The 18,251-nt window shown below is 53.5% G+C and overlaps 4 protein-coding genes across 4 annotated transcripts; 1 reads left to right on the top strand and 3 right to left on the bottom strand.

Moving 5' to 3' along the window:
- Positions 1-2,215: 2,215 nt before the first annotated feature.
- Positions 2,216-4,075, bottom strand: CPAR01_07250 (uncharacterized protein; the record flags this gene model as incomplete). Its single annotated transcript, XM_060491520.1, has 1 exon — positions 2,216-4,075. The coding sequence occupies one exon, from the start codon at positions 4,073-4,075 to the stop codon at positions 2,216-2,218; it is 1,860 nt and encodes a 619-aa protein (XP_060350394.1).
- Positions 4,076-4,572: 497 nt separating this feature from the next.
- On the top strand, positions 4,573-10,822 carry CPAR01_07249 (Sec34-like family protein; the record flags this gene model as incomplete). The annotated part of the gene is made up of 10 exons (XM_060491519.1): positions 4,573-4,683; positions 4,762-5,063; positions 5,117-5,456; positions 5,513-6,451; positions 6,508-7,097; positions 7,843-9,357; positions 9,418-9,706; positions 9,760-9,962; positions 10,004-10,271; positions 10,400-10,822. 10 exons carry the CDS (start codon positions 4,573-4,575, stop codon positions 10,820-10,822), a joined length of 4,980 nt encoding a protein of 1,659 aa, XP_060350393.1.
- CPAR01_07248 (uncharacterized protein) lies at positions 10,823-13,248 on the bottom strand (the record flags this gene model as incomplete). Its single annotated transcript, XM_060491518.1, has 7 exons — positions 10,823-11,074; positions 11,167-11,613; positions 11,687-11,991; positions 12,063-12,289; positions 12,331-12,584; positions 13,009-13,056; positions 13,132-13,248. The coding sequence occupies 7 exons, from the start codon at positions 13,246-13,248 to the stop codon at positions 10,823-10,825; spliced, it is 1,650 nt and encodes a 549-aa protein (XP_060350392.1).
- Positions 13,249-14,317: 1,069 nt separating this feature from the next.
- On the bottom strand, positions 14,318-17,517 carry CPAR01_07247 (uncharacterized protein; the record flags this gene model as incomplete). Its single annotated transcript, XM_060491517.1, has 2 exons — positions 14,318-16,968; positions 17,019-17,517. Coding segments are annotated over 2 exons (3,150 nt in total), but the record flags the coding sequence as incomplete, so codon positions are not given.
- Between the last annotated feature and the right edge of the window lie 734 nt (positions 17,518-18,251).

Below are 18,251 nucleotides of genomic sequence, written 5' to 3'. Positions count from 1 at the left end.
CCGTTCCACCGTACCACCTTCCCAGGCAATGGAAGGCAAGGCCAGGAACCCAGCAGGTTCTTGCCTTCGATTCAAGGTTTCTGTCAGGTTCGAACCGCGCTTCGAAACGGAAAGGGGGCCACGCAAGTTTTGAACGGTTACACCGTCGGCAGTCCCGTCTACCACGGTTCATGAAGGAAGACGGATGCATACCTACCGTATTCTTGTCACCGTCCGCGTTTGTGCTAGAATTTCTCGCTGAGTGAAGCTCTAACACGACAGAGAATCAAGCTTCGAGCCAGCGAGTCTACCTTTCCCCCATGACGGCTGACGGCCGCTGTCGCTAAAAACCTAGGCGACTAGGTAAAACCTTACCTCTCTTGCAGAACTTAGTTGTAGCATAAGAGGCGCGCTTATTGGAAATATCGGGTCCCATTCTCGGATCGTCCCATTTGTCCGGCCTGCGCCCGACGATATCTGGTTTCTAGAGTTTGAGAGTCTGCCGATCACCTGGACGCGCTATCAAATCAGCCGCCCGTACCTTACAGATAAGGTAGATGCCCGATGTGCATGCGTATCTGTACGGAAACACATACATACATACATACCTACCTCTCCATGCGTTGCCCAACTCTCTCTCCACCGGCTAACGCAAGTTCGTTGAATAAAAGTCTGTACGGAGTAAGATACCGAGTAGCACCAGGAAACCGTTCCTCGCCACGCTTGCTACTGCAGGCCAGCTGCAGCAACTTAGTAGCGTAGCCCCCCGTGCCCCCCTCTTGGCCGTTGGGCTTGTCAGAGTCAGGCACGTCGCATTCCTCTCTAGCGTTGTTCTGGGTGGCGCTACCTACGGGATAATAGATCGTAATGGCCCGCCGCCCGCCCGCCTCAGCTGACGACTAACGCGCACCCTCCCCGCTCCCGTCTCTCCCGCTGTGCGTATGCGGGATTGTGTTGGTTCGGGGGTTTGCCGACCTTTCGTGTTCAGCTGTTGGAGGAGGGTGTGAGAGAGTCATGTCGTCGCGTTGCATCCGGGTTATTGGCCCGTACGAGGGGAAGGGAAAGGGAAGGCGAGGTGCTAAGTTTAGCTGCGAGCATTCATCCCTACAACTTAGACGTTGTTGGTTCCTTCATCTTGTCGACGTATTGAGTATCGCTCTTGTTCAGCTGAGTAGCTGACTGGCTTACGTTGAGTATATCCTCCATCGAGTCATAAACCTGGAATGCATCCAAGACCTTCTGGAAGAAGTCTCGTTCGGGTAGAATTTCCTCCGCGACTGATGGGAGAGAACCTGTCACTTCTCAAGCCGGCGTTGCCAAGACCCGGCTATTGAGGTAAGTGTAGTACACCACTACCTACAACACACCTGCTTGGGACCGCCGTCATCTCAGCTTTCCGGCAGAGTTTCTCTTGCGCCGCCAGAGTGTATCCGATAGACCACCCACTCCATTTCTGACAGGTAACGCGCGTCAAAAGGACAAAGGGTCGACGGCTACAATTACTATGACTATGACTGTGTGAATATGACATGGATACGGATTCTCGGATAACCCAGACTCAATACCTGTCCACAGCGTCTGACCAGCAAACCCGAAGATTTCTCTCTTCTGAACCGGACAGGTAGATAGATAGACATCATTCGATAGAACGGAAATCTGAACAGCGGTCCCCCCCTTTTTCCCCCTTCTCTCCGTGGTTCGAAGCCACCTGCCAAGCCATAGACCAGACTTCAGATGATTCACCATCCTGCGCTAGACAAAAAGAAGTAACATAAACGCCGATAAACGGCAAAACCCCGGGTTCAACACATGGATCGAGGTACATGTAGGTAGCTTGTCAAAAGATTGCGATAAAGTGTGAGTTGAATTTCCTTGCCAAGATTTCTGGCGCGTTTCGATACGGGGAATATAGAGTCTCTCCGATATATCGACGAGATACTCCGCGGATGACCCGAGTATGGTTTCTGAGAAGGTTTCCGAGGAAGCCTTGGAGCTTTCTCCCTGTATCTCCCCTCTTCCTATAGTTGTAATTACAAGGTTTTATATCCTTACAAGCTGTGAAAGCCACCCGATACCTAATAGTACAGTTCATCGCGCCCCTCTCATTCGTGCGTTGGTAGCCGATTTAAGAGACGACGACGACGACAACGACGCCCGGCCAAAAGTTATGAAACATGCCACCATAGCCGCCCATTTGAAGCCCATTTCGTCGTTCTACCCACCCCAAAGAGCCTCTTCAAACAGCAGAGTACGCGGCCGTCACGAACCGCCCACACTCCACCCTCTGCTCCAGACTAACCTTCCTGCCCTTGCCGTCCTTACCCAGCCGGACCGTCTGCCGCGGCGTGAGCTGGAACCGGTGCACCTCGCCCCCGCGACCGTTGACGGCGTCCCCTGCCCCACCGTCCAGGGCGCCAATGTACGCCGGCGCATTGAGGTTGCTGCGCTTACCCGTGCCGAGCTGGTAGTGCTCGTTGCCGCCCCAGAAGAGCACGTCGGCGCCCCAGTTGGTGTCATTGTCCGAGGACCGCGTTGTCGCGCCCGTCCGCGTGACGTTGTCCATGGTCGCCGAGACGTGCGTCGCGCCGACAGAGACGTTGGCGAGGCGAATGGGGGCCATGCGGTTGGCCTTTTCGTCGAACTCGAAGAGTGAGGAGAGGGCCTTCACTTTTGCTGGCCCCGGGGTAACGTGCGTCCACTTGCCGGTACCTAGGGATCCGTAGACGCCCTGACCGCAGGCCCAGAAGTCGGCCGTGACGCGCGGCATGCGGCGGGCGGGGGCGATGTCGCCGGTGACGGACGCTGCTGGTGCGAAGGGGTTCTCGTTGACGACTTCGGTGGCGTCTACGGTGAAGAAGGTGTTGTTGCCGCCGGCAGAGATGGAAGTGATCGTAGGGACGAGGCCCGTGTTGGCGTAGAGTTTGGCGGTTGGGAGGAGGGAAGGGACGTCGACTCTCTGGTAGCCCTGGTCCGCCGGCAGGCCGAGCTGGCCGTACGTGTTGTCACCAAATGTGAAGAGTTTGCCGTCCTTGTCAAGGGCGGCGGAATGGAAGTCGCCGGCGGCGATCTTGGCGATGGAGAAGCCCGAGAGGCCGGTGATCTCCTGGGGTTGGTCAAAGGGGCCGGCCGGGCGGGACGTCCAGCTCAGGCCGGGGATGCCCATCTGGCCCTTGGAGGGGTACTCTGCCGTGCTCGAGGCCGCGGAGAAGACGCGGCCCTTTGAGGTGAGGAGGAGGCTGTGCTGGAGACCGCTGCTGATGTCTGTTACTTTCTCACCCCAGGCGAGGTTCTTGGGGGTCAGGTCTCTAGCCTTGACGGACTGAGATTCGGGTGAGCTCCAAAAGGGGATCCAGGATGATGATGACTGCTGAGGCTGCTGTAACTGCTTTCCTGCTGCGAGGCCGGTCTTTGATGCTGGGACCGAGTACACTGATCCGCTGGAGGTGAGTGCGATGATGCGGTCGTTGGAGATGGAAATCTTGGAAATGTCTTTGCCCTTGAGCGTCTCGACGGGCGAAGGATCAGTATTCGAGAAGCCCAGGCCCCATTGGACGAGATCGCCCTTCTCCGTGACAGCAGCGCCAAAATCTTGACACAGTTTGATGTCCCTCAGCAGCTGGCCGTCGAAATACTTGATCCGTCTCGGGAGCTTGACGAGAGTCTCCTTTGATTGTGGGTCAATCACTTTGCCAACGTTGCTTCCCCAGGCATACACGCCCGGGTTCTCCCAGCTCTGCTTGACCTGGAGATGCTGCGAGCTAATGAGATCGCGGTTCTCCTCCTTTGACTGGGCCGCCTTCCTCGCCTCCTCAAACTTGATCTCGGCCTTTTGGTACTTTGGCTTCCGCACGTCGGGTGATTCCTTTTCAACCTCGGAGCCAAAGTATTGCTTCAGGGGTCCGTTGAAGTAGTCGTCGGCATAGTAAAGGACACCAGCAGTTCCTGCGGTCAGAAGCAATGCCTTTCCCTTGCCCATGCCCGACCTATCACCAGCCCGGCGAGGCCCGGAGCTGGCGTAACGACGAGCTACAGCAGCGCATCTCTGGGCTGTAAGAGAAGTGCCTGCGTTGCGTGCAGCTGCCCTATAAGCCTTCATTTTCGGGCTCACGAGAGTTGATTGGACGGAATGGTGTCAGTGCAATTATTTCTGTGATGATGAGAGCATTAAGTAAAGGATTCCAGTGAGATGAGAAAAATAGGCCCTTCCTGGGTGAGGAAGTGAAGTGAGGTGAGGTGAGGTGTAGTCGCTTACAGGTCGTGAGGTCATCAACAAAAACTAAAACTTCGATTCGCCCAGCACTTAGCTTAATCTGCTCAGTAGACTTTCCCGGACCCTTGCCAGTGCAGGGACCGTGCGCCCCGCTGCGGGTGAGCATACTGGCCCCACTTTGTACCTCTGAGCCCCAACCGCTCGCAATTGGGGCCAATGATTTTCCGCCCAGTTTACGCCCAAGGGAGCTGAGCTGTCCCGTTTGGAGCGGTGGTGGGAGCCACCGACCCGGCGCCATATCGGGGCCCTCTTCACGCCAGAGCTTCCCTTCACTCTCAACCCCAGTCCCGGAAGCCCCTCCACGACTTTGAGGCGAAGCTACGATGTACGACGATTCTTGGTACAGCTTCGTGCCAGAGGTGGCCAAGAAAGCTAGCACGGCTGCCCAAGGCCCAGGCCATCGTCGCAAAGAGTCGCTGTTGCAACAGTCCAATGTTAGCTCCCAAACCCCACTACCGTCACCATAACCATCACCACCGCAACGGCGTGCTGACAGTTGATGTTACCAAAAGGGTATACCCCAGGCTTCTAGTGCGCCAGAGGCTCTCGACGAAATCTTCGAAGAGATTGAAGACCGAAACACACCCCCGGAAGCCGAGGTCTTGCGCCGCGCAAAGTCCTATTCGGACTTCTACCACGTCGTTCGAGCCCAATTAGCTAAGGACGAGCAACACAAGAGGCGCAGGCGGAAGAAGGAAAAAACATGGGATGCGCTAGATATTGCGACAGACGTTGCCGAATCCAAGACCGGACCTCGCCCGGTTCATCGCCAATACGAGGGGGAACTGCTTGAGGCTAGTCAGCAAGAATACCTGTGAGTAGGGACCAGCTACGCACGAAACTTGCCCTTGTTAATCACTAGAGTAGACTGTACAAGGACCAACTGACGCTCACTGAACGGCATCTCGACATGCTCATCGACGATACCAACCAAGCGCTCAAGCTATTGACAACATTGTCTGAATCGTTCCAATCCGTCGAAGCACAGACGAGTTCGTTCCAGTCGCAGTGCGAGGACCTATTGTCGGAACAGCACAGGCTCGAGAAACTTGCAGACGAGGTCGGCACTGATCTTCACTTCTACGCATACCTCGATAATGTCTCTAGGAGACTCAATGCTCCTGGCGCTGGACGTCTGGTTGATGATGAATCTTTCGGCGAGATCTTGAGGAACCTAGATTCTTGTATCGGCTTCATGTCGAAACACGTGAGTACTTCTGCGATAAAGGGTATCCACGAATCGAGGTTGATTGACAAATCTAGACGACGTACCGTGACGCCGAGTCCTATCTGGCTCGATACGAGGCTTTGCTGACCAAGGCACTCCATCTTCTCGAGGTCGGTTTCACCAATAGACTGGAGAGCATCTCCTCCGAGATCGCAAGCCAGATTGTTGGCACCAAGTCCGAGGCCACCCGTCATGCTTTGGCATACGGGCGTTTTGAGGAGATGATTCTTGATTCTTACTCTCTAATCCCTAATATCCACAAAGTGATCAACAGCGTATACGACGAATACGGGCTTCCGATCACTGGCGTTGCCAAGGACATATACTCGAATACCACGAGCAATCTCTTCAGCTCTTACCTGGCTGTTCGAGACCGCGACTTGAAGCCCATAGTGCAGCACGACCAGGACGAGTTCAAAAAGGAGATCAAAGATCTTTCCGTCGAGACAGCTTCGAGGAATTACATCAAGCAGAGCTTCGAACGCGCATTCAATGAAGCCAATCTATTCTCCAAAATCTTCGGTCTGGATCTACAGTGGAGCTCCGACCCGGAGTCGGCATATGGGGTTCTCAAGTCTAACCAGAGGTCGCTCGTCAACCCCGCGAATCTCGTTCAGTTGGCCGCCAATCTCAATGCTGCACTGCAGACTGCGGATCTCGACACGATCTGTAGTGTGGTCGGCTGGCTGACCAATGAGTATCTGGTTCTCGACTACGACGAGGAAGAATCTCCCTTCGCGCGTCAATGCCGTGAACTCAGTGCCAGACTCTTGACCGAACATTTATGGGTCTTTACAGACAACGCATTTGAGGCGGAGATCACAAAGACGATCGCCAAGGCCACGGTTAAAGATGAGTCTCTTACTATCGGCCCAGTGGTCGGCGGCGTTTCTTCTTCAAATGCCTTCCCCCCAGTTAAGCAAGCGCTCAAGCTTTTGGCCAAGTATGACCAAGCCATGCCCAAGGAACGAAGTGTAAGTTTACAGCCCCCGGATATCGACTATTTGGAGTGAAATTAATCATCCCACAGCAAAAGAACAGCCAGGTCATCTTCAAGATCGTCCGGGAAACTATTCAGATACTACAACGCGCCGAGGCGCGGATCAAATCCATCAAGGCAGGCACGGACGCCGATCTGTTCATGGTGAAGAACCTCCTCATCATCAAAAACGAGCTCGTCTCTCTAGAAATCGGAGACATCCGAGGCGACACGGCCGCCATGCAACATTTCGGTCACATCTGGGACAACCTCAGCCCCCAGAACTGGGTGGGTTTCGTCAGCAACATCATTGGCGGCTCCCTTTGGTCCCGAGGAGCGACGGCAGGCGCGGCGACTGTCACCGCCAAGACGTTGACGGTCGAGGACATGAGCGAGCAGCTGGACGAGCTGCTGAGGCAGTCTATTGTCGCCTTCACGCAGCGCTGGGGCGGACTGACGAACGATGCAAGGGCTAGGAAACCTGGTGTCAAGCCCATTGGCAAGGTCGAAAAGGAGCTGGATGAGATGCTGTTGAGGGCTTTTAGCAATCAGCCCGAGGTGATTGCGAAGCTGAAGGAGGCGATTGAGATTAATGCGCAGGCGCAGGAGAAGGCGCAAGAGGAAAAGAAGGGAATTAGAAGGTACTGACGGGTTTATCGATGACCGTACTTAACAGAGGTACGTATGGTCGAGAGTGAAATGAGACACCTGGTGAAATGCCATATTCACATGTTGCTTGGTCTCAGGATTCCCACATTTGACAACATTTCATCTCATGAGTATCTTTGTAGAGAGCATTGAACTTCAGATGGCCGGCTATCATTTTTCTCGGTTCTAAGTGCCCAACCTCAATGACCCCAGCTAGCTTTCAATGCTGCACCTCACGTCCGGAACAGCGGAACATTGAGTGTTAAAGCCATAAGCAAGCACCGATGTTGGGGTGCGGCACGCGGTCAGCGCCAACCTGGGCGCAGTCAGCAGTTGCCTTGTTCTGCATGCCGCCTGATGAACCGGCTGCAGTCTGCAGATGATGTGTGTTCTTGCCGCGCCACTTGAAATGTCACCCTCCTCGATCCAACACGGCAGTTCACTCGAGGATCACTCTTGACTTTTCTCGTTCCTTGACCGATTCTACTCACCAAATTCCTCCTTCATTCACAATTCCGGGAGGAGGGATCCGCGAACATGCAAACGCCGCCTCTATGACGATAAGACACTTGTGGTACAAACCATGTCTTCTCATGAGTACCTTGACTTGTGCCACGAGGTTCACAATTTATTCTTGGGGCACCTGAAGCGGAAAAACAGCGAGAGTCTACGTTTCGCCACCCGCGAGACACCGAAAAGTGTCTTGAGCCCCCACTATCTCCAACTCTTTTTCCGCAGCCTGATCGGCGGAGAGACACCCAATGAACGCCGATTTTCCATTACAGAGAACCAATTTGTTGAAAATGTACAGGGTAGGGAGTTACACAAATTCCTCGCGATACTCGTCTTCGCCGGATGCCGTATAGAGGCAGCCAGGAACTTCACAGACAAGCTAGCTGCTGTTCCCGAGTGGCCGCCGCCCGAGGACTGTGAGATATCTAGGCGCGTCTGTTCGTTACCAGCCGACCGTCAAAGCTTGACGGAGTTCTTTGACGGGGACGAGGCGACAGCCGATAAGTTCTATGGATCGCAGGCCCTATTCTGTACGGTGGTGCTTCGGCAACGAGAGGAGACTACGATACAAGACGGTGATACCCAGCGTCTACCGTACGTGGAAGAGGAGCTTCTGGGCTCGGGCTCATTTGGAAGAGTGTACAAGGTGAAGATTGCCAAGGGGCATTTCGAAGACCGCCGCAGAAATGACAACAGGGAACGATGGGTGGCTCGGAAAGACTACATTGTCAGGTCGTCTTCGGATTCCGATGTTGAAAGCAGGGAGGAAGGCGAGATCATGAAGATGATTCTCAGCTTGTCAAAGACGTGCGAGAACATTATGGAGAATCTGGGGACGTTGAACATCGAGTACCCAACGGGCGCCAGCCCGGCGCCGTACAGCCTCTTCATGCCGCTCGCGGTCTGCGACCTGGGAGCGTACATGAAAAAAGACGGTTCGAACGCTCCAAAGACAGCGATCAACAGGGCAGGCTTCATCCGGTCCGCAATCGGTCTCGCCAACGGTCTCAAGTTTCTTCACGAAGAAATGCAGACGCCCGGCCTCGACAGGATCGTCTGTTACCACATGGATCTGAAACCGAGCAACGTCCTCATTTTTCGAGAAAGCGGCAATGGCGATGAGACCGGGCCCCGCTATATCTGGAAGTTGAGTGACTTTGGCATGTCAAGGGTCAAAATTCGACATCACACCAGCCGTGAGGAAGAAAAAGATATCGCCAAATGGTTCACCAAACGACGCGATATGCAGCAGAGGACGATGTCAGGAACACAGAATCGACGCGGCCAGGGGACGTATCTACCACCCGAGTCGTTCCGTGAGGGTAAAGTCATGAATACGAGAAGCGATGTGTGGTCACTGGGCTGCATTCTGAGCGTCCTCTTCGTTTATCTCGAGGGCGGAAAGAGCGCCATCGACAATTACGAGACCAACCGTCTCAAAAACCGTAGAGGCATCGATGCAAGCTACGACGTCTTCTTCCACGTCAAATCATTCGGACGCACTTCTGTGCATTCGGCTGTAAAGAATGTTCACAAGCAACTAATTCACAAAGCTGCCGCGAGAAGCGTGAAAGAACATCATGCAGTCCGGAGCATGCTCAGTTTTCTCGGGTCCAAAGTATTGAAGATTAATCAGAACAAGAGATGCAGCGCAAAAGAGGTCGAAAATATGCTGCGACACACGCTCGACGCGTATGAGGAGATTGATCGGCTCGAATCTTCCTCAGAGTCTTTGAGACCGTACGTAGAGCTATGAGCATCATTGAAGTCACTCGAAACAGAGTGCTAACCGATTTCCAGGCCCAAATCCTCTATGGAGCAGATTGTGCAAAGATGGCGCATCCCGCGAGACAATTCTGATGTTTTCAAGGGTTGCAAGGTGTCACCGGATGGAAGTATGATCGCGTACTGGAGCGACAGCAAGATTTCACTCTTTGCCCCAAGTTCTGCCGAGAACGCAGATGGAGAATTCCTAAAGGTACTCGGGGATCACTCTTTGGAGTCTTTGGGATCGACGAGCCGTTTTTGGAAAGCTGTTTGCTTGACTAACAGATATCTGATTGCCACAACCACGGGTAACATCTTCAACGTAGGTTTCAATTTCAGAGTTCCTATTCATGCTGCTGACCTTCGATTTGGCAGTGTTACATATTCGATCTAGGGCAAGGGGCTACAGCCGACTCAAGCCCACAGAACCATTGGCACATTCGGCTTCCAACCGTTCCGGAAGTATACATCATGGCGATGTCAACTGATCAACAGAACTTGGTCTTCGTAGTGGAGAACCAGGAAGACGAGAGCCTATCGGGATCCATATTCCATGCGAGAATCAAGGATCTGATAGAGTGAGTCTCTTACGCTTATCTACTTGCGTCTGACTTGCCAGTATTCGTAATCAGGTGGCTGACCGCGAGATCAGGATGGGATCTATCTCAGAGGGATATGAGATAGAACAGAGTGGCAGAAACTTTTTGGGCCGCTTCGTCGCACTCGACTGGCCTGCCGAAGACGTGATGTCTTTATCACTCACCAGCCAGAACCGCTGCTACGCGGCGATTCGCCCGTACCTTAGAAACGACGACATATATCACATGCCTGTTGTTTCATATTCTCTGACAACACGAGATATAGAGGAAGTATTCATCGAGCCGCGGGTGAGTCCCCCAGTTGTTTGTATCTATATCACCAGGGAAGTCATATTACTGACCCAATTCCGTCTCGCAAGAGCCAAGAGAGCAACGGCTCAAGTCTATTCACGACATTTGCTGGTCTACACCAACAGGCAACTTGTATTATCGTGTCCCGAGAAACCCGTCTTTTCACCGTTGATCTGCTAGCGAACTCATCTAACTCACCGACGAGGCGATCCCGATACCCCAACAACATTGAAGGTTACCGCCTCCTCAGAGTCATGGTCAACCAGAACAACGATGCCATTTTCGCACTGGGAATCAAACGAGATGGTGGTCGGATTCGTCTGCTTGAGATCATAATACCCGAGATGGGACGCCCGGTGACTGTTCGCGAATTGGCTCAGCTACCCAGTCTATCTGAAGACGACGAGTTCACCAGCAACATCGTTGGCGATGATGGCAGCAGACATATCCTCGTCACTGCCCTTGTGGGACCCAGTCGGCACGCCGTCTTCGAGATTAACCTCCCTGGCAGCCACGCTACATCCGCAGGCCCGGGGTCTTCCACCTGATTAAACCTCCAGGCTATTTAACTCGACGTCCTTGTTGTAGTGCTGCCTACGATACAACAACCTGCGCCATTCCAGGTCTCTCATCTCCAATATCTTAGCGTTGAGGTAGCTTCCTTCACGCATCGCGTAGTACGTCGCAAAGGTTAGCGTCGTGAGTGCTACAGAGCAGAGCGCATATATCCAAATCATCGGACTGCCGACAATCTTGCCAGTCACAGTGTCCATGTTAAAAAAGTTCATTCCAAAGAATGTCTGTCACGTAAAGGGTTTAGCAAGCTACAATAAGCGTCCGGGCAACGGAGAGAAGGAGGGGTGGGTGATCAGGCAGGCAAGCAAACACTCACAGCTATAAACGAAGGCGGCAAGTAAAGCAGCGTCAGTGTAGTAATAAACACCACCGACTTATTCAATCTCAACATGTTCTCATTCTGTTTCCTGGAATCGAGCTGTTCCCGGAATGAGAGCGTGTTAGCCAGCAGCTGCGACGTCGTTTGCGCGCGGTGGTGCAGGTCCGTCGCCGTCCGCGAGAAGGCTCTGCACTGGCGGCGGAAGTTTTCAAACTCTGATCCTGATCCTCGTAGTACTTCGTTGTCTGCATTCTTCATGGATGATTCCTTTGGCAGCACCAGACGGTGGGTGCAGAGGGCAGATAGCTCCGATAGCGTCTCCTCGGACGATTCTAAGATTGATGAGATTGTCTGGAACCGGTTCGCGAGGCTGGCTAGTTTTGTGAGATGGCTTGGTTTCATTGTGGTAGGTTCGTCGATGAAGTTGATTAGTGTTTTGTATGACTGTTTTGTAGCATCAAGTGTTAGGCTCGTAGAGCTGACTTGAAGGCGCGTTTCATGGAATCGAATCTCTCACCAACGGTAGAAACTGCCGCTCCATTGAAGCAATGTAGAACCTCCACGCGGGCAAGTATGTCTCGAAGACGAATTTATGCAGCCAGACATGATCGTGCGTCTCGGTCTCGGAGCCTGCTGCGCTATTCCTGCTCGAGAGCCATTCGATGGCTCGGTTGCTGGCTTGTGAGTCCGGCGTCGGGTTGATCATGATGAAGAGACTCTGACGAGACGCCGCGTCGCAGCGGTGGTATACACCCGTCTGACGAATCACCCACGTATCCTCTTCGGATTTGTACTCGGGGTATCGAATTGTGTACGATGCTTCTGTCAGATTATCAGTCCCACGTCATGCTTCCAGTAAGATGGATCTTGGGAACTCGAAAGCATGTACACACCGACCACGGATCCCTTTCGCCGCTCGGTATACGGCATACAAAACACCTCTTCCACGTTCATGTTCCGCGTATAGAAGCACGAGACGATATCCCGTAACGAGCTGTTCAAGCTGAGCTTCTCCATGATGAGCTCGAACATGGGGAGGGTGATCTGTAGAGGCCTCCATGAGTTGCGCTGGCAGATTGAGCTTTTGCTTAACGTTAGCAAGGCTAGGAAGTTCAGAGGGCTCCCGCAACGATAACGATGACGGCCTAGGATGAAACGTACATGAAATGATGGATATGCTCCTCGCTGCGGCTGTGTATGTCTTCTAGGCATATGCTCAGCTCGTCGAAGTTGGCGATGGCACGCTGCTGCTGCTTGACTTTGGCGACCCTCTCCTTCTCACCATCACTACTGCCCTCCGCTGGCAGGCGCGTTACGCTGCAGATGCGGATGGGCTCGATGACATCTTCGACGAAGCACTCTTGTTGCGTCGGCGCCATGGACGTTGCAGGACAACGCCGGTGTGACAGGTAAGGCTGAGGTAAGGATGTACATGTAAGAAGGAAAGGATGTTGGCGGTATGCTGCTTTCTGCTGCTTATTATGTACTTTGATCTGCTTCCACTGTAAGGCTATGAGAACTGTCTACCCCAAGGGCGATCAGCCGCCTGCCTGCCTGTTCCTCCTGAGTTCTAGCCAATGCTGACGCTTGCTGGCATGTCACTATACTTGCACTGCCCATCCATCCCCTGGACCACCATCCCCTCACTCCCCCCCATCGGTCAAAGTCATTGATCTCGAACCGCACTATCAACTCTCGTCAGCATGTTTTCTTTTTTTTCCATTTTCGAAACTATCTGGCAGATTCCTACTCTATCGTGTCCTGTAATTCTCGTCAGCATCGAACTCCCCAAACAAGACTTTCCCCGTTGAGGGGGGCTTCGAGCAAGAAAAGACATACGGCATCAACTTCCTTCGGCGCCTTGAAATGCCAAACATCATCCCTCATCTGTGGTAGAGCAAAGTCTCAGTAAATCTCATTCTCGATCGAATGCACCCTGCGGCAAGGCAAGGCAAGGCATACCTCAATCTCAAAATCAGTGTGCCCCGGGAAGATCTTCTCAAGGAGCTGCTGGAGGCTGGCCTTCTTCAAGTACCGACTGGTGACGTTTTGAGCGACTTGCTGTTGTCGTTGCGTCATGATTGCGAATGGGACTTTTTCTGGCTTGCTACAAGGTAAGTCTAGTTCATCGCTTATCAAGATAAAACTATCACAGAGGCCTTGTGGGGGAAGACGAAGTTAGAAATATAGCGTTGCGGGTGCAGCAAGACGCGCCGTTCTGGGGGATCCGGGGAAGGGAAGAGTCATCAGACAGCGTGGCATTGTTGCCATATTCCTTCCAAACCCACAGCCACCCTCAAGGAAACAATACACCGAAGAGTTTCAGACACTTCGCTGCCTATCAAGTCCTGGGCCCTGGGTTCCGGGGTTCTCTAGGCCGCAGTTCGCGCTCCATCATACCATCACCGCGCAAACGTGAAAGGCTGTAGGCTGCGTCGGGTTACACCGCATGACGAAACCAAGCCCATCCCACCGACCTGGATCGACGCTCAGCAGATCAAATCCATCATCCTACAGAACCTGCATATTTCGCCACTAGAGAAACACCACAAGCTGAGCCCCAGAAAGTTCCTGTTCCCCAAGTCCTAGGAAGTCTTCATGCTCTCCTTCGTAGGCCGGGGTCCAGAACCTCGAACGCATTGGTAGCCAAACCCGTATCATCCGGGGCAGGGCATCGACATGTGGTTCAAGAAAATGGCGAATGTGCAAGTAATAGAACATTGATGAAATGTATCAATTAGCCTCACTTCGTAGGACTACTCCCTTAGAAGCGTCCTAAGTAGACCTTAGTTGAATCACACACGGGCCGAAGACGAGAATGGTTCAGACTTGAGCCCACTCCAGCATTCGCAATGTCAACGAAGCGAGGCTAGGTAATCAAGTGAATTCGGGTATCATTTGAGTTGGTTTCCTAACTAAATCGCTGAAGAGAAAACGCCTCGAAGGTGCCTGCTACTGGCTGTGTTCGCTGTTTTTCAAAAACCTCAACTGACGAAGGATGAAACAATGGTTTCCAACATGATGAGGGATATATCGTGCCAATCTATCCCAATGAACCAAACGCCACGCGATGCACTTCCGACAGCAGTCCGGCTTGTTCTTCCAAACACAAGCCATTTCTGCTCAGCTCGCTCAAAGCACCTTCTCCTCAACTTGAACCGCTCTCCTCCCGGCCACTGCTGTAGCCGCTCTCCGCCCCACCCGCAGTGGCGGCTGAACTGCCCGCGGCAACTGGAAGTTCGGCACTATTGCTGCGACCTCTGGCAGTTCCGGCGGCCGCAACCGCACTGCTGCTACTGGTGCGACGGAGATCTCGAGGGGGAATGGGGATCTTGAAGTCGGCTCCGCTATCTTCATCTTCTACAACGCCTGCCATCTCATCTCCATTTTCCGGCTCGCTGTCGCCCTCGTCGCCGCTCGACATCTGTGCATCGTCAGGATACTGTCTGTCAAAAGCAGGGGCGTGAGCTTTTACAACGCCCCCTACCTTTGAATCATCGTCCAAGTTGGACTCGTCATCATCGTCGTCGGAGCTGCCAGAGCTGTCGCTGTCGAAGTCGAAGTAGAGACCCGGCGGCGGCAGAGGCGTAGGGTTAAGCTTCCGAACAGATCTAGACGTGTATTCGATGTTGATAGGTGATTTCTTGCGACACTCGGACTTTGCTGATTGTGCCAGGGACCCGGAAGACCCCAGCGGCGATGTGATTCTGCTCATTAACTTGGAAAACTCCTCAGACTCTAAGCTGATCGTCGTTTCCTGCTTCACGTCCACCTTCGGCCTCTTCGTGGTGGCGACCACAACAAAGTGGTCATCGGGAATAACACCACCCAGTCCGCAAGCGTCCAGCTTGCTGCTCACAGCGTCTTGAGGGACGTTAGACCAGGGGAAATCGGCCTCGATGCCACCATCACTCTCATCTGAACCATTTTCTGTTGTGACAGCCACACTTGGGGCTTTACGGCCTTCAACAAGCGGCCGGTACGGAAGCGCCGAACCTGATTCAGTGCGACGAGGTAGATCAGGTCTGAGGAATCCAGCACTAGAGGAAAGTTGTTGGTCCTGGCCAGATGAGGTCATGTATGACGCGGGGGACGCATCGCCAGGATCGCCAGAGAGGTCGGTACAGAATGGAGCACCGCTGTAGTAAATGATGGCACCATCCAGACGACGTCTCTTGCGGCGCGAGGATCCCGATCCATCCCATCGCGACTCTCCGTTGTTGCTATCTTCAACAACTCCATATGACGAGCCAACATCATCCAGTGAAGTCTGTTCGGCAGACGACGATTGGTGCACGAACATTGGCTTGTAGTGGAAAGTATCCGCCGATGGAATTGGATACTCCGATTTCGACTGGTCGGACGAATTTTTACCATATGAAGTGGAATAAGGACCACTCTTCCCCGAGCGTTGTTTGCGCTTCTTGCTCTGGTTGTCTAGTTGTGCCTCGTCGGACTCGTCGGAGCGGCTGAGCTGAGAGGTAGTACCTGAGCTGTCGCTACTGAACTTGGTTCCCTCGGTACCACCGCGCCATCTGATTTTCCGACCGTCATGTGAAAGTTGGAATTTCGTGCTCTTCTCAGACACTGCACTCCTGATGTAATCGGGGGCAACGTTGAGCATGTGCAATTGAGCCATATTGCAAAGCAGGTTCAAGTAAACCCAGCCGTCAGCATCCGGAGACACATCGCCATCGGTCATCAGCGCCGTAAGATGGGGAGGGGCGAGGCCCAAGTGACGAATGTAGTCCATATTGGCGGTTGGGTTTTGCATGCGATCCGGGTCGAGATCGAGCGGTCTGGTGGGACGCTGCTCTGGCGGCGGCGGATCCGGCGGCGAAGTGCTGCTTGCATCTGCCGCGGACGCCCAATTGCCACCAGAATCCCGTTGATCGCCATTCGAGTTTGATGATTCACCATCTTTGGCGACGTTCTTCTTCCCATCGGATGCAAGTATAGGAGCCTCGCGGGACGGCTCGAAGTATCCGGCGGGCACAGTAGAGGGCCCGTGATGAGTGGTGGTGTTGCCGGTTGTCGGCTCCACCATAATCGGGGCGTATGAGGCAATGTTTGCTGCGGACTTTGGCTGCGGACGAGCGAGATTCCGTCCGCTGATTCTACCCGTGAAGATCTGCTCCAGCCGACGAACAATCAACTTCTTCCGGTCTTTTTCCGTCAAAACCATATGTCGCGGATATAATCCCTCCGGAATGTCCTTCAGGTAGTTCTCCACCTTCTGCTCCGATGACTTGGTTCTGGAGCTAATGGATGGCCGGGCGAGGTGTGTGCCAGATGAGTTTGCCCCAGTTGACATCGAGGCATATGCACTGTCAACCGGCCTCGAGTGAGAGCCTGAAGAAGATGATGCATGCTTCGAGACGTAACCAGAACCTGAATGCAAATGAGCGTTGTGCCTCGACTTCTTTCGAGACGACGAAGCTTCGGCGCTGGGGGTACTGCTTTCCAGGCCAGATGCAAACTCGCGTAATGTACTCTCCAGTTCTCTCTTCTTCCGCTTGGGAAGCCCATGGACTTTGATTTCGAACAACTTGTCTCTCTTCATCAATTCTGGTCCTTTTTGCTTGTAACGCTTCAATTCGTCCCTCAGCCTCTTGATCTCAACTGTCAAATCGTCAATTACGCTTCGATAATCGTCAGCGCTGCTGCTGTGCGTGGCACTCGGCTTGTTGGCCCTGATCATCATTCCGTCCATCGGTGGTCTCAGATGTGTCGGGTAGGCTGAGGGTTTCGCGTCGTCGTTGGAGGAATCGCTCTCTTTCTGGAAGAACGGGGGATCAACTGACTCTGAGTTAGACCTTCTCCCAAAAAGATGGCTCAAGGGCGCTTACCGTCCATTGCGCCAGCATACGTTGTCGTGGGATTCTCATTATTTTGATCGAACCATTTCTCCGGGTCGCTAGGGCCGGTATTGTGGCTCTCGCCAGAAGACTGTCTGTTAGGTGATGATGACGACTCCGGGCTGGCAGCGGCCAGGGCTCGCGTTAACGCAGCTTTCTCAGTTGCTTCGTGTGCTAATCGGTGGTTGCGCAATGTGATTGAATGCTCAGGCGAACTTCGGCGTGGTAGCGGGTGCCCATTCGGCGACTTCGGTGGGCGCCCGCCTTCAGACGTAGGCTGGGCGTCGGGCATCTTGGGCACCTCAAGAGACCTAGCTGAATTGGCAGATTCTGCGTCGGTGCTCGCGTTGCTATGCGAAGTATTCAGGCGACATGGAGTCGGAGTTCGGGTTGTCGTTGTGCAAGCCGTTTTGTCGGTAGTGATCACTTCGATGAAGTGGATGACGGGGGGAATGTTGATGCTGGATTTCGAGAGGAACACTGTTTGTAGGCTGTGGATTAGTTGATGTTGGATGGCTGGCTACTCAAGTGCTGGACCCTGAAATTGTGTAGGTACAGGAGTGTATATGTCGAGTGGGCAGGTGGGCTGTGATTGGTTGAGGCATCGATCGATCGATCGAATGCTGGGAAAAAGGTATGACGACAACCTCCGTCAGAAGCCGACACGGTGAGAGGGTAGCACTCACGTTAAGAAGAGAAACACGCACAGTGTAAGACTGCAGCTAATTTGAATCCTGAGGACCAATGTGTTTCCCGTCTGTCGTTCTGTCCCGCAGTTCGCGATGTGTCGCAAAGCCTGAGAAGCTCAGCTCTGAGTGAGGGTTGAAGAGAGTAAGTGGTGTTGGTGCTGGTGTTGGTGGTTCGAGAGGAGCAGCCCGCTCTCATGACCTTTTTGCCACCAAGGCCGCGACTTTCTTCCTCGACGGACAGCGGTCTTGTTGAGGGGAAACTTGAAAAGACGATTCGTTTCGCAGGACAGCTAAGTATCTCTTGTTCGCAGCGCAGGGCAGGGCAGGCGTCTGACTTGTGGGTAATGGCAAATGCAGAGCCCAGGGCTCGAGGAAGAAAAACATGTCTGTCGCCGGGATAAGAGCCAAAATGTATGGGGTGAGGGCACGTTCACGCCGCTCGGGTCGCTGGTTGAATGGTGCGGGGCGGACAAGGTATGGACCCACAGCAGCTCGCAAGCTGCTTGGTCTGATCTCCAGGACCTGACAGGGTTCT

The sequence above is a fragment of the Colletotrichum paranaense genome, assembly GCF_030867605.1.
Source record: "Colletotrichum paranaense strain IMI 384185 chromosome Unknown Scaffold_5.1, whole genome shotgun sequence".
NCBI classification, from domain to species: domain Eukaryota; kingdom Fungi; phylum Ascomycota; class Sordariomycetes; order Glomerellales; family Glomerellaceae; genus Colletotrichum; species Colletotrichum paranaense.
The sequence above is the reverse complement of the archived record's forward strand: the minus strand, read 5'-3'. Positions and strand labels throughout refer to the sequence as shown.